At 45.2% G+C, this 16031-nt stretch overlaps 1 protein-coding gene across 8 annotated transcripts in view; it reads right to left on the reverse strand.

Annotated features, from left to right (window-relative positions):
* Positions 1-7230, reverse strand: part of KCNQ2 (potassium voltage-gated channel subfamily Q member 2) — a 154034-nt gene extending 146804 nt beyond the window's left edge. For 3 of the 8 annotated variants that reach the window (XM_053394497.1, XM_053394496.1, XM_053394498.1), the window contains exon 1: positions 6581-7225. In XM_053394497.1, coding sequence (XP_053250472.1) covers positions 6581-6873 — 293 coding nt within the window. In that variant the 5' untranslated portion in view covers positions 6874-7225. Of the gene's footprint in view, positions 1-6580 lie in introns of all 8 variants that reach the window. The other 5 variants (XM_053394495.1, XM_053394494.1, XM_053394500.1 and 2 more) reach the window with 3 other exon arrangements.
* Between the last annotated feature and the right edge of the window lie 8801 nt (positions 7231-16031).

Genomic DNA, 16031 nt, shown 5'->3' on the forward strand with positions numbered 1-16031 from the left:
AATTTCAAAGAATCAACCCAAGCTACTAATTTTCAATGAGTCTACTCGAAGTAGAAGTAGCACTGGATCCTAATACAATCTGCAAGAACTCTGCTGAAATCACAGCAAGGTATCTTGCACTTTCATGCCAGAAATATCTACTGCAGTCTTCCCAAACCTGATGACCTCCATATGTTTCAGACAAAAACTCCAGCCAGCATGCTTGGATAGTAGACTCTGACTCACAGCATCTTGTGAAGCCCTTCCAAACATGAGCATTAACAATATTGCCTGAGGCCACTGTAGAAACAGACTGCAGGTGGCTAACCAGGAGCAGAATGTTGACTACCTCGCAGGGGTGTAAGCGCTGGGAAAACAGGAGCAGGCTGAAAGGCAGCTTTCGTGACCCAAGTCTTTTGCTAGCCCTGCTATACAGACAGGAATTATTCCAAGGCCATCGATCAGAGGATGGCAACCTGCAGCCCTCAACAAAGCCCACAAGCACTTTAGGCCACTGGCAAGTGGAAGCTGTCCCTCCCTCAAAAACAACCTAGCAGGGAGGAAAAGAGAGACAGAGAGAAGTTGGTGGCCCCCAAGAGATTACTCTCCAAGGGAATGTGGCCCTTGACAGAAGCAGGAAAAGGCTGCTGGCCCCTTAAATAAATGTAATGTGCAACACTACCACATAATAAGTGTAATAAATAAATGTGATGTGCAACACTACTACAATGAAGCTGATCAGTGCAAAGTTTTGCAATGCGAGACCGCATTACTCACTTCCAGTCAAGAGAGGTTTGCAAGACAGAGCCATATTTGACTCACAACAATCCAACAGAGCCAACAAAATTATCAGAAGCATGAGCAAACCCACCACTATGGGATGAGTGAATTATTCCTTCAAAGCCAACAGCTTTGATGTCACCACTCCTCTTCCTTGCGTCCAAGTTCGATTGAATAAAGGAATGTGCTGCTGACCAGATGTCTGTTGCCTGGAGTCGATGACACCAGCACTCAATGATCTGCATAGAATAGACTTTGTATGGAGCCCCTTTTCTCCTTCCCCTATGGTGAGCCGTGATCTCATCTAGGTGACCAAGCAGTGGATTTTTTTTCTTTAAAAATGAAGTTAGTTGTTCTTGTTTTCCCTCTAGGGCCACGGTTCTCAATGTGGGACACACACCCCACAAGGGTGCAATGTGATTTTTAAGGGGGGCAATCGAGAATGAGTTATTAACAGTGAATGGCCTTTTAGGCTTCCTCCGTGTGAATAGGAGTTCACTTTTTGAATAATAAGAATAATATGTCAAGGTGGGTGCATCAGAGTTTTAGAGATACAGTGGTACCTCCGGTTACATACGCTTCAGGTTACAGAAGCTTCAGGTCTGTACAGACTCCGCTAACCCAGAAATAGTACCTCGGGTTAAGAACTTTGCTTCAGGATGAGAACAAAAAATGTGCTCCGGTGGCGCAGTGGCAGCGGGAGGCCACATTAGCTAAAGTGGTGCTTCAGGTTAAGAACAGTTTCAGGTTAAGAACAGACCTCCAGAATGAATTAAGTTCTTAAACCGAGGTACCACTGTACTTAGGTGGGGCATGGGTAAAAAAAATGTTGGGAACCACTGCTCTAAGGCTATTGATGTTCTATTATTATTATTATTATTATTATTATTATTATTATTATTATTATATTGTTTATACGCCACCCACCTGACTAGGTTGCCCCAGTCTGGGCGGCTCCCAACAAAATATTAAAAACACAGTAAAACATCAACCAATACAATAGTTTTATCTGTTTGACATCTGATGGGAGAGCGTTCCACTGGGAGCATGCCCCTGCTGGGAAGGCCCTCTGCCTTGTTCCCTGTAACCTCACTTCTCGCAGTGAGGGAACCACCAGAAGGCCCTCGGAGGTGGACCTCAGCATCCGGGCTGAGCGATGGGGGTGGAAACGCTCCTTCAGGTATACAAGGCCAAAGCCATTAAGGGCTTTAAAGGTCAGCACCAACACTTTGAATTGTGCTCGGAAACATACCAGGAGCCAGTGCAGATCCTTTTGGACCGGGGTTATATGGTCCTGGCGGCTGCTCCCAGCTGCCGCATTCTGTATTAGCTGTAGTTTCCGAGTCACCTTCAAAGGTAGCCCCAAAGGTAGAGTGCATTGCAGTAGTCCAAGTGGGAGATAACCAGAGCATGCACCACCCTAGCAAGGCAGTCCGTGGGCAGGTAGGGTTTCAGCTGGTGTACCAGATGGAGCTGGTAGACAACCACCCCGGAAACAGAATTAACCTGAGCCTCCATGGACATGTTCATTGGTTTCATCACAACTCTTCTTGGTGTCTAAGTTCAATTTAATAAAGCAATGTGCCACCAGATGAAATGAGCTCCCATGACCCACAAAGTTTAGGGATCCCTGAACCAGATACTGTGATCTGCCCCCTTTTGCCATTGGTTCAAGATCCTAGTTACGACCTACCACGGCCCAGGTGCAACAGACCTGAGAAGCCATCTCCACGCCTAACGTTCCACCATTGCAGCTTTTAAGTTTCAGGGTGGTATTCCTGCTGCATTCACCATCTATGCACCAAGTTAGGACTGCAGAGAAGTTTGTTTGATGGTGGCTGGGCCTCTCAGCATTGCAACCTTCTTCCCGCAGCCACTCCCCAAAGCCCAAATGTGACAACAAAGGCAAGTGTGCAAAAATGAAGTAACCGCGTGGAATATTCTTTCCAGGACTGTCCCACTTTGGACTGTTGGTTGGGGAACTAAAACCACAGAATTGTTGAGTTGGAAGGGACCGCAAGGGTCATCTAGTCCAACCCCGTGCAATGCAGGAATTTCAGCTAAAGCATCCATGACAGATGTCCAACCAACCTCTGCTTAAAATCCTCCAAGGAAGAAGAGTCCCAAGGGAGACTGTCCTACTGTCAAACAGCTCTTGCCATCAGAAAGTTTTTCCTGATGTTTAGTCGAAATCTCCTTTCATGTAACTTGAAGCCATTGGCCTCCAGAGCAGGAGAAAACCAGGATCTTTGGATGAAGGGCAGTATACACATTTAATAAAGAAATAACCTGGAAGGGCCCTTTTCCCAGGTTGGGCCCAAACCTGAGTCTGGACTCACAGCCCTTCCAAAGCCCTTTCTCAGAAACATGAATATTCCAGTTACCTCAAGAGTAGGGAACCTATGACCCTCCCGATGTTGCTGAACTACAACTCCCATCGGCCCCTGCAAGCATGTCCAATGGGCAGGAGTGATGGGGGTTACAATACGATATGATACGATGATACAATAATCTTTCTTGTCATTGTCCCATACAGAACAACGAAATTGAAAAAATCTACATCAGACATTCAAAAACCAACAAGCCTGCTATCCCAGCCTGGTTAGCCCCCTAAAAACTCTGATACCCCATAATTAAATACAATATACTCCCATAGAGACTACCTTACCTTGTTGTTTAGCAACACCCGGAGAGTCAAAGGCCCCCCACTCCTGATCTGGAAGAACCACAGGTTCTTAATTTTTGCTCTTTCTGGTTCTTAGGTGGCATAAAATCACAAAGGCCCTGAAAATGTATATACAATGCCCCCTCTTTTTTTCATAGTTTAAAACTTGAATATATGCAAGTTTTGAACATAAATGCATATAGAACATACTCTTGTTCTGAATTTCTCCACTGCCACCAGCACTTTTCACCCACCAACCGTTGAAAGCAAAAGCACCACCTAAAAATTCATAAATAGTACCTACAACTCTCCCCACCCTCCCCGATATTTCGGAGTGGGGGGAGGAGAATGCCCAAAGCCTTTGTGAGTAATTCCATTTCAGCAGATTTTCAATGCCATTTAAATAAAAAGATCCCCCCCCCCAAAGTGACCACACACCGACAGAACACATCTCATATTATCTCCAGGGTTTAATAACAGGCCAGAAAAGACTTCCATGGGTCCGTGGGAATGATAAATGAAAGCAGCTCTGGCCAAAATCCATAAAAAAACCCTTTCCATTTCAGCAAACCTTCAGATTGCAGTGCTATGCATGTTGCCTTTAAGTCCAATGAACATAAAGGGGCTTGTTTCTGTGTAACCATGCATAGGACTGAATTGTTAGCCATTTTCACCTGTCCCCATACAAGACACCCATTGATGTTGATTCATATCCGACAAAGTACAAATCTTACTTATACCTGTCAATATAGCTAGAACGGAACGGCTGTGCTGCACGTAAATGAGTGGCAATTTTACTAAGTGCATCGCAAAAGGAACCTATGCTTGATTAATCATCACATTTTCATTTGTATCCCCTGCCTATAATTTGGTGGGGGTTTTTAAAAAAAGAAACACACACATGCTTCTTGCAGCTGAGCAATTATATCCATGCAGCCATCCCTTGAAGCACTGGTGTGTCAACATCTGCCTTTTGTCCCTGAATTTCCCCTCTCTGCTCCTGATGTGAAAGCTCCCAGCTCCAATTTGCGTCCCTTTCTAGAGCCATATCTCCGGTATCTCCAACGTCAACAGTGCAAGGAGGGGAAGCAGGCAACCAAGATGTCTTAGCTGTGCAGCCTTGCACTTCGAGCATCAAATGGAAACAGAGGAGCTGGGATCTACAGAGGCGCTTCTAATCTAAAACCAGGCAGGGGAGTAGGAGAAATGAAGGGGATGATGAGAGAGAAAGGCATGGAGGGGTGAGATATAGTTGGGTCTGTGTACCATTCAGCCCGAGATAGTGCAACGGTGAGACTACGCCAAGGCAGGAGCAAAGCAGTGAGCAATTCTGCTCCACAGATCTGTGCCAATACGGAATCGCATCTGCTGTACATACAGACATTCAACATAGAAGTCCTTGCTCCTTTGCACATGGGACAAAAGGATGGAGCATTTGCTCCACACTAAAATTGGGAAGAAAAAGACACTGTGTTCCAGCAGGCATAATCTTGGGCAAAAATGGGACTGGGGTTTTATCCCTGCAGCTGCCTAGGCCCAACCGGTTGTATAAAAGCAGCCCATCAGAAGAGAAACAGTTTCCCCATCTGTACATTGGGACCAGTGGCGAGGATGATAATAGAGCCTGGCAGAAGCTGGGCAGCATCATCATAAGAATCCCAAAATGCTGTCTCAACAGTAACTTTGATTTACTGCATGAAGCCCTTGGGGAGACGGCACACGGCAAGTCATTCCCTCCCCCCTTGCAATTATTCCTCCAATTGTTTGCAAAGAAAGTAACATGACTGATAGCAGGTACCTGTCATTTGGCTGGAAGCGGAGTGGAGGGGAAATGAAGACACAAGCAAACAGGCTCTGAAATGAAATGAACATTTATCCACTAGAGCAGGCCAAGCACCCTGCCAGAGGCAGCTAGACCTGTGTCTTTTTCAGAGAGAGATACGAAAACAGGGAAAGTTGGCGATGCCCAATCCTGGGGTCTTGCCTTTGAGATGATGGAGCTTGGTCCTCAATAACCCAAAAACTAACTGCAATCCAATCTTGCGCTCCCCTGAGCCTACCAATGCGAGCGGTCTGCCACCGCAACATACAGTAGCAATGAGTTCCACAGGTAACTGATGCATTGTACAAAGCACTATTCCCTTTCGTTTTGTTTCTTTAGATATGCAGCTTACCACTTTCAATGGATGGCTCCCTCGTTTGTATGGGTTTTCTTTGTTTTGTTTTTAGATTAGCGAGAGGGTGAGTCATTTTTTCTACCCTCCCGTCTCTTCCTCCTCACCCCCCTTCCCGGGTTGTTGCTACATCTCTCACCTTTTTCTGTTTTTACCCAATGATGGATCGATGGCTATGCAAAGCTTAATGGACACGTGTCTCCCCAACCCCCACCCCTGCAAGCAAAGCAGCCTGGCGCCAGAATCGAGGCCCAAAACTAACTGGTTATGGCAGGGTTTTTTGGGGTTTTGTGTGGTTGTTTTTAAGAGTAGCAAACTGGCGAGTAACCCTACCGCGCAAACAGCAGGGGAAACTGGCACAAATCGGTGCACGGGAAGGGATGGGAAATAGGTAGCCTATTCATCTCTTTGCAGCTTGCAGATACGGCTTGCAGATAGCACTTCCGTCCAGATAAAGCCAAGACAAATAGGTAGGATGGGAGAGAGGGAGAGAGAGAGGGCTATGGTAGGCGATCTCCAAGGATGGAGGGCAGAAGGGTAGGTGGCTAGGCAGATATTTACAACTGGAGATCTCCCGACTAGGTGCCTAGGTGGACTGAACGATAGATGGAAGGAATGGCACAGCGAGGGATGGAGAAGAGGAAGAGGGAGGGATGCTGCTGTAGAAAAAGGTTGGGAATGCTGCAAGGATGGAGGTGGATGGAGAAGGGGGAATTGGCTGGGAGGAAGGAATCGTAGATGGAGGGGCCCGTGGCTGGAGGGGGCTAAGGGATTGGAAGGAGGGTTTTCAAAGGGTTATCGATTAAAGGGGTGCGGGCGCCTTTCGGCTTGCCAGAAGAGATGTGGAGGCAGCGGAGATGGAATGGAGAGATGGTCCTACGCGGCTGGAGCGGTGGTGGGTCTTAAGGCGGCCGCCCCCACCACCCCCCAGTTGAGACCACTACCACCACCTCCCGCCCGTCCGCCGGCTCCCTTTACTCACACGTAAGCGTGGTAGATGAACGCCCAGCCTCGGGGCCTCTCGAGCACGTTGTAGAGGAAATTCTGGAGCTTGCGGTAGAAGGCGTTCCTCTTGGGCGGCTTGCCGGAGACGGCCGAGCGGGGCTTGCTGAGGATGGAGCCGCGCTTGCTGCCGCCCTCGGGGCCGGCGATGAGCAGCGCGCCGTCGCGGGTGGAGTCCGGCGCGCCGGGATCGAGACCCACGAAGCCCACCTTGAGCTTCTTCTCGCCCGACGCGCTCGGGTACACGCCTCCGTTGCGCGATTTCTGCACCATCCTGCTTTGGGGGGGGGGGTTGCGATGGGGCGGCGATGGGGGGGAGGATGGGGAGGGGGGGTCTCAGAGGGGCTGCGAGGGGGGAGCAGGAGGAGGGTGAGGAGGGCGGAGGGGCTGCCCCGGGCCGGATGGGGGCCGTGGCATGGCGGGGGTTGCGGGGAGCGGTCGGCGAGGAAGAGGCGCGGAGGAGGGAGGAGGAAGAAGAAGAGCGGGCGCTGCGGCGGAGGATGCCGCAGCTTCCCCGCGCTGGCGAAGGAGCCGGAGGAGCGGAGGGGAGGGAGGCGGCGGCGGGTGGCCGGGAGGGGGAGCGGCGTGGAGGGAAAGCGAGAAGGAGCTTCTGCAATCTGGGCAGCCCACTCTCCGCCTGCTTTTGGCGCAGCTCCGCCCCGACGCCGGCGGTGCCTCCCCGCGCCCCCTCCCTTAACCCTTCCTGCGCCTCTCTCCGGCTGCCGGCAGCCTTGGCAACGGCGCAGGCGGATGCGGGGGGGGGGGAATCACACCATCAAAATATTCTATTCAAATATACCGTGGATATTTGAATAAAATATTGGGGGGCCCAGGTATGGCTTTCCCCGCATGATCGATCAAAGCAGGCGTCCATGCACACCATTTGAATGGCAATGTCAATCAACTTGGGGAGGGGGCTGGCCCCTTCAAATATTTTATTTTGGGGTGGCAAAGGAACCGGAGCATATCAGCCACCTGCTAGGGGCCGAGGTCTCTCGCCCGACTCCAATAAAGTCCCCCCCCTCCCTTGATGGGCAAATGATATGGGTACACCACATCATGTGATCAGTTATTCAGGGCAGGGCTTACCTGGTTCCCCCTCCCCCAATATTTGATTTAAGTTGGTACCCCTGGAGCTCGGTCCCTAAGTGTTGGTTCCTATGCACAGAATTGTAGCGACCCTAGGGTCATCTAGTCCAACCCCCTGCAATTCAGGAATCTTTTGCCCAGTGTGGAACTCGAACCCACGACCCTGAGATTAAGAGCCTCATGCTCTACCAACTGGGATCCCGGTGGTCCCTTCCAACTCTACAATTTTATGAACACAAAGCACAATCCTCCAGCGACCTTATTCAAAGAAACCAGAACCTGGGTTCTGCAGAACTGACACTCGAACTCAGGTCGCAAGGGGAAAACATGCTAAGAAGAAGAAGAAGAGTTTAGATTTGATATCCCGCTTTATCACTACCCGAAGGAGTCTCAAAGCGGCTAACAATCTCCTTTCCCTTCCTCCCCCACAACAAACACTCTGTGAGGTGAGTGGGGCTGAGAGACTTCAGAGAAGTGTGACTAGCCCAAGGTCACCCAGCAGCTGCATGTGGAGGAGCGGAGACACAAACCCGGTTCCCCAGATTACGAGTCCACCGCTCTTAACCACTACACCACACTGGAAGACACGCTTGGCAAATCCACACCGTGATCAACTCCCACCCAAAAAACAATGTCCCCACTGTGGAAGGACGCATGGATCCAGAATTGGCCTCCACAGTCACTTACGGACTCATTGTTAAATCTGTGTTTATGGAAGACAATCTTACTCAGCTATGAGTGATCGCCAAAGAAGAATAAATTATAATAAATTTTTATTTATGCCCCGCCCTTCTCGGTTAAGAAGAAGAAGCAGCATGCAGAACTGGGCTGTGATTAAGCATACGTATGCACAAAGCTGCAAAAGACAGAAGAACAAACCCATATATTGTGCCAAAAAGATATTTTTAAGACAAAACCTGTTGTATTCAAAATAATCTTGAGGAAGTCCCTGCATTGGTAGAATATGATTGCAAGCTTTGAGATGCAAGGTGCTTTCTCAAAGCTACAACAGATAAAACATAAAGCTGGTGCAATTGTGAATTGATGGCTTTAAAAATAATGCAAAAGGGTCCCAGCAGCTTGTTCTCTTGGCCCAGCTGAGTTGACAAGGGTAACAAGCAAGCTTTCCAGCAGCACAAAACTTTGGTTCAGAGCACCCCAGCTGGCAAAGCTGGCATCAGGCAGCAACAAGTGAAATAACAAACCATAAAGAGCTTTCAATAGACAAATAAAACATCAAACCATTATGGGCTTTCAGTAAACCCCAAATTTCATGTGGCATTGCCTTCCTGAAATAACATATTACTTAACCTTATGCCAGTGGCAAAATTAACCGTTGCAAAGCGTCGGAGGACTCTGATTGCAGAGCTGTTCTTGGACTGGCACCAACAGATATGTAGTCTAGCGCTAATGGAAAAATTAATATCTCAGTGATGGGCACGCTGCAGGAATCAAAACACAGACAACTTCTCTGCTGTTTGGTTCTCCTTTATTAGTCATGATAAAAAGAAATGTGGATTCTGGACTCCTCGTACCCAAGGACAATTGTGGGACAATAATGTGATGTGAAAAGTGATGGTTTGATGTGCCTTCTCTACCTGTTATCATCCTCAGTTGCTTTCTGTTTCTTGTGTTATCTTGCATTTGACAGTTCTGGCCTTAATAATGCTTCCTACCAATATTCTGGGGCAGAAAGCATACTGTACTTTGTGTACAATACTCTGGTTAGGAGGCCAGGTTTGGAGATAAGCTTCACATTTAAAAAACAATTAATATGAAGAATTTCATACCTGAGTTCTTTAAGAACTCTCTGGTGAATGTCAATTTGGCCCCAGCATCTTGTCAATTTTCAATTAATCAATTTGTATCAATCTCTGAAAGGTGTATTTGTTTTATTTATTTTTTGCTTTAGCATCAATAAACACTTGTCCTGGAATATGCATCTTGTCATCTTTGTTGTACAAAGGGCGCATCTACACTTTTCCCATGTCTAGAAAGCACGAGTCTGAACTGTTTTCCACTCGTCCCACACTTTATAAGCATAAGTCCAAGAGATTTTGCCTTTCCCCACTGCTTTCCTCCAGAAAAGCCACTCTTTAGTGCTAAATTGGAACAAATGGCAATCCACAGAACAATCAATTGCCATTTGTTCTGATTCAGCAGTAAAGAATGGTCTGGGAAAGGCAGCAGGCCAAATGGAGATGTGGATAAACCCACTGTTTTTCACATTACCCCCCCCCCCTCACAAAAGGTTGCAAAGGTGGGAGATATCTCTCTGATAGCATCCACTGGAAAGACTGATCCAGGTATTTCATTTACTTCTCGATGATTTGCTCCTCCTCCTATAGCACTTACTTTCTCTCTTTTCCATCTAAAAGTCCTCTTCTTGTCTTTTCTATTATTATTTTTTTCCATTTGCAAATGAAAGGGGGAATTAAAGAAGACAAAATAAAGAAAAAAGAAATAATATACAAATAATACTAGTAGTAGCAAAAAAACACAACACCTCACAATATTGGCTCACGTTACAGATACAGTAACCATCACTACATGTGTCTTAAGTTAAGCATCTAATATACAGTAATATAAGCCCTCTTGATGTTCGAGCAAGTATCCACACAGATTTGACATCTATATGATGCAGGTATGAATGTAGGCAAGGCAGTGAGCTCCTCAAACCAATTGTGCAATATACGGTACGTGTTTCTTTTTCTTTTTTTTTAAATATTTTTATTAAACAGTTTTTATAATCACACAAACAATACATAATACATGACAACAACAAATACATAAACAAACAATAACAAACATAAAAACAAAAAAAGGAAAAAAGAAAACAAGTACCATTTCATATCCTAATTTCTTAAACCTTTCTTCCTCGACTTCCTCATGCCTCCCTTTTCTGTATTCCAAATTCTGATCAATTACTCAGCAAATCTTCCCTTATTTTACTTTAAATTTAAGCTAATCTTCCTTATTCTCCTTGTCTTAACCATTGCTAATAGTAACCATTTGCTTTCCAGTCCAACATCATTCTAACTTTCATTAATTTTGTAATATTTCTTTAAATAGTCCTTAAACTTTTTCCATTCTTCTTCCGCTGCTTCTCTTCCCTGGTTTCGGATTCTGCTCGTCATTTCTGCCAAGCCCATGTAGTCAATCACCTTCATCTGCCATTCTTCCAGTGTGGGTAGATCTTGTGTCTTCCAGTACTTTGCAATGAGTATTCTAGCTGCTGTTGTAGCATACATAAAGAAAGTTATATCCGTCTTTAACACCCCTTGGCCGGCAATGCCCAAGAGAAAGGCCTCTGGTTTCTTAGTGAAGGTATATTTAAATACCTTTTTAAGTTCATTATAGATCATTTCCCAGAATGCCTTAATCTTCGGGCACGTCCACCAAAGGTGAAAAAAAGTACCTTCCTTTTCTTTACATTTCCAACATTTATTATCAGGCAAATGGTAAATCTTTGCAAGCTTGACTGGGGTTATGTACCACCTATAAATCATTTTCATAATATTTTCTCTTAAGGCATTACATGCCGTGAATTTCATCCCGGTGGTCCACAACTTTTCCCAGTCAGCAAACAAAATATTATGACCAATGTCCTGAGCCCATTTAATCATAGTTAATTTAACCGTTTCATCTTGTGTATTCCATTTCAGCAGCAAATTGTACATTTTTGACAGATTCTTAGTACTGGATTCTAGCAATTCAGTCTCCAATTTTGATTTTTCCACCTGGAAGCCAATCTTACTGTCCAATTTAAACACTTCATTTATTTGGTGATAGTGCAACCAATCTCTCACCTTGTCTTTTAATTTCTCAAAACTCTGCAATCTCAGTTTGTCCCCTTCCTTGGTACGTGTTTCTTTTTCCAAGCTCCAGGTATAAGTTTCTTAGCAACCATAAAGGCTCACGAAATCCATCTAACAGCGCTTCTGCTTATCAGACCTACTGCCAGCTGGGGCAAGCCCAGAACTGGATGAGGCCGAGGAGGAGGAGGAGGGCCTCTAAGCAGCCCTGTCACCTACCAAGGCCATGCTGTACTACTGTGTTGGCCTTGGGCTGAGTCTCGGAACCAGAGGAGTCTCAGTCTGCACTGGATCCTTTGCCTCAGGCATCACCTGAACCAAGTCTGGGGCCTGATCCTGAAGAGTCCCAGTCTGCAGAGGTTCCCCTGCAACAAACCCCAGCTGGGGTGAGTCAGGGGCCTGAGCCTGCCCTGGCTCCAGATGCAGGGATTACCTTGTTGCCTTCAGCTGGGCCATCACTTACAGCTGCTCCACTACCGGTTTGGTCAGGGGAGGCTGAGGCGGCCTCTGGGTCTAGTAACCCGCCGACGTCTCCTGAGCTGCAGAGACTGAGGTCTGAGAGAAGGAGAGACCTGAGTACTCGCAGGAGGAGTGCTCGCCTTCGGGCGAGACAGAGAGGTGAGTTGCTGGGGGATCAGGACCGGCCGCTACCCCAACAAAGATAAAAGGCTGTCAGACCCCGCCCCAGGTTACGGGAGCAACACTGCTGTATGCCAGATCCTGCCTGGAATCCTGTACCTGTCCTTGCCTGGTTTCCTGCCTTGTGCCCTGCCTTGGCCCTGTCAGACTGACTCCTAGCAGAACCTTCAAATTCTGGTCCGGTCCTGGACCGTGTTTCATGAGTTACCCCCAGGCCCAGCACAATTACCTTGTGATATGACCACCCAGATCTGCTTGGTGTGGCTGCAGATTAAAGGTCCTGACACACCTGGATGGTCTCGCCTTGCAGTGTTGTATCTCCCCAAGCCTCAACCCGAACTCAAAAACAGAGGAGGACATGAGTGGGGAGGCAAGGACTTCTTGAAGAAACACTGTTCGCCCACTCGGAGTCCCAGGGCAGTCCCTGTCATCCCCACACACAGCTGCAGGACAGAAACAACTTCTCAGAGGCGGTGGAGCGAACAGGTGGGCTGGGCTAGTCCATCTTCAGAAGGCCTTTGCACCTTGCAAATCTCCCCAGCCATTGCTGAGAGTACTGCAGCAAGCTTTCTCACAGGGCTCTGTCCAAGGTGCTGACCACTTCTGCCTCCTCTGAGGCAGACCCTGGCTTTACCTGCATTTCCCTGCCTTTCCTGGACTTGACCCGGCCTTCTGAGTAAGTGCTGTTATTATAGCCCATTTCCCCAGTGAGCTGGGCAGAGGGTCAGAACAGGATCCCAAGACCCTTCGAGACCATCCCCAGGACCCCATGAACAGGGAAATTTTTCAATTTATCAATTTGCAAAATGTAAAAAAAGGTAAAGGACCCCTGGACGATTAAGTCCAGTCAAAGTCCAGACTGCCTTGCCCCACCCTCTGGCCCTAGGAGTCCTCATAAGGGAGCCGTTCCTGGAGGAAGAACTGTGAGGGGAGAGACTCCATCAGACAAGACCTCCTTCCACCTGCCTTGCTCTACCCTCTGCTTCTCTCTTTTTTTTAAATAAATGTTTATTAAGATTTTGCAAAACAAAAGATTCATCATTTCAAAATGTATCATTTCCATACATAAGGTTCATATAAAAAACAAATACAACAGAAAAACGAAAATATATAGCAAAAAAAAGAAGAATAGAGAAAAGAAAAGAAAAATGAAAAACCCTTTTTCTTAAATTTCTAAAGTTCCATACCCCTCTGTCTTGACCTCCTCACATCCCCCTTTTTTGTGTTCCTCTTTATTCGAATCCAATTCAGCAAATTCAAAACCTTATTTAAACCATACTTAATTTTACATTCTTCTAATTATTATGTCCCGAATTTCCATTATTTTAATCCATATCTCCTCTTATATGCTATGACATAATAGTGTTCTGTTCATAACCCCCTAACCTTTTTAACATTCTTCTTTTAATTCACCTTTAACCAAGTCACACAAACCCTGTTTCCTTCACTTCCCACATCATATTAACACTCCAAGATTTTACAATATTTCTGTAAATAGTCCTTAAACTTTTTCCAGTCCTGTTCAATCAAATCTTCTCCCTGATCGCGGATTCTGCCAGTCATTTCAGCCATCTCCATGTAGTCGATCACTTGCGTCTGCCATTCCTCCACGGTGGGTAAATCTTGTGTCTTCCAGTACTTGGCAAGAAGTATTCTTGCTGCTGTTGTTGCATACATAAAAAATGTTCTATCTTTCTTTGACACCCATTGGCCAACTATGCCCAAAAGAAAGGCCTCTGGTTTCTTAGGGAAGGTACTTTTGAATACCTTCTTTTTTAAAAAAAATAAAATAAATTTTTATTAATTTTCCAATACATATTAAATAACAATACAAAACAATACAAAAACAAACAAACATATAAACATGTATAATTTCTTAACCTTCTTTTCCTTAAACCTTCTTTCAACGACTTCCCCATACCTCCTTTTTCTGCATCCTTGTTTTAAATTTTTCCAGCAACCCCTAATTTTATTTACTTATGGCAGTTCCTTTAAATCCTTTTTCCCATATCCAATTGTTTATCGCTGCAATTCTATTTTGCATTACTCAGAACATTTTAGCACTCATTAATTTTACAACAGTTCTTAAGGTAAACTTTAAATTTCTTCCAGTCTTCTTCCACCGTCTCTTTCCCTTGGTCTCGGATTCTGCCGGTCATCTCAGCCAGTCCCATGTAGTCAATCACCTTCGTCTGCCATTCTTCCAGTGTGGGTAGTTCTTGTGTCTTCCAGTACTTTGCTAAAAGTACTCTTGCTGCTGTTGTCGCATACATAAAAAACATCCTATCTTTCTTTGACACCAATTGGCCTACCATGCCCAAGAGAAAGGCCTCTGGTTTCTTCGCAAAAGTGCATTTAAGCACCTTTTTCGTTTCATTATAGATCCTTTCCCAGAAAGCCTTAATCTTTGGGCATGTCCACCAAAGGTGATAAAAAGTACCTTCAGTTTCATTACATTTCCAGCATTTGTTATTGGGCAAATGGTAAATTTTTGCAAGCTTGACTGGGGTCATGTACCACCTATAAATCATTTTCATAATATTCTCTCTTAAGGCATTACATGCCGTAAACTTTATACCGGTGGTCCATAACTGTTCCCAGTCTGCAAACATAATGTCATGTCCAATGTCCTGTGCCCATTTAATCATAGCTGATTTAACCATCTCATCCTGTGTATTCCATTTCAACAGCAAGTTATACATTCTTGACAGATTCTTAGTGCTGGGTTCCAAAAGCTCTGTTTCTAATTTCGACCTTTCCACCTGAAAGCCAATTTTCCTGTCCTGTTTAAAAACTTCATTTATCTGGTAATAATGGAGCCAATCTCTTACTTTGGACTTCAATTTCTCATAACTTTGCAATTTAACTTTTCCCTCCTCATACTCTATAATTTCCCAATATTTCGGCCATTTAGATTCCATGTTTAATTTTTTCACTTCCTTAGCTTCCATCGGTGACAACCACCTGGGTGTTTTGTTTTCCAACAAGTCTTTATATCTAATCCATACATTATATAGGGCTTTTCTAACAATATGGTTTTTGAAACCTTGGTGGATCTTGACCTTGTCGTACCATATATATGCATGCCAGCCAAATCTATTATTAAACCCTTCCAAGTCCAAAATATCTGTATTTTCAAGAAGCAGCCAGTTTTTCAGCCAGCAAAAAGCCGCTGATTCATAGTACAATTTTAAGTCCGGCAGGGCAAACCCCCCTCTTTCTTTTGCGTCAGTTAGTATCTTAAATTTTATTCTGGGCTTTTTGCCCTGCCAGACAAATCTAGATATATCTTTTTGCCACCTCTTGAAACAATCCATTTTGTCCACAATCTGCAATGTTTGAAACAAAAATAACATTCTCGGCAAAACATTCATCTTAATAACAGCAATTCGGCCTAACAAGGAAAGTCTCAAACTTGACCATATTTCTAAATCTTTTTTCACTTCTGCCCAACATTTCTCATAGTTATCTTTAAATAGATTCACATTCTTAGATGTCAAATTTATCCCCAGGTATTTCACCTTCTTTGCTATCAATAAACCAGTATCATTCTGGAATTTCTCTCTTTCTGCACTTGTTAAATTTTTATCCAATACTTTCGTTTTCTGTTTATTCAGCTTAAAGCCTGCTACTTGACCAAATACTTGTATTAACTCTAAAACTCTTCTCGTACTAGTGTCTGGCTCTTGTAAAGTTAAAACTAGATCATCTGCAAATGCTCTCAGTTTGTACTGTTTAGCTCTGACCTGAATCCCTTTAACCAGCTGGTCCCCTCTAATCATGTTTAATAAAACCTCCAGGACTGATATAAAAAGCAGTGGGGATGGTACTTTTGAATACCTTCTTGAGTTCATTATATATCATCTCCCAGTAAGCCTTGACCCTTTT

The sequence above is a fragment of the Podarcis raffonei genome, chromosome 6, assembly GCF_027172205.1.
Source record: "Podarcis raffonei isolate rPodRaf1 chromosome 6, rPodRaf1.pri, whole genome shotgun sequence".
In the NCBI taxonomy this organism is placed as follows: Eukaryota; Metazoa; Chordata; class Lepidosauria; order Squamata; family Lacertidae; genus Podarcis; species Podarcis raffonei.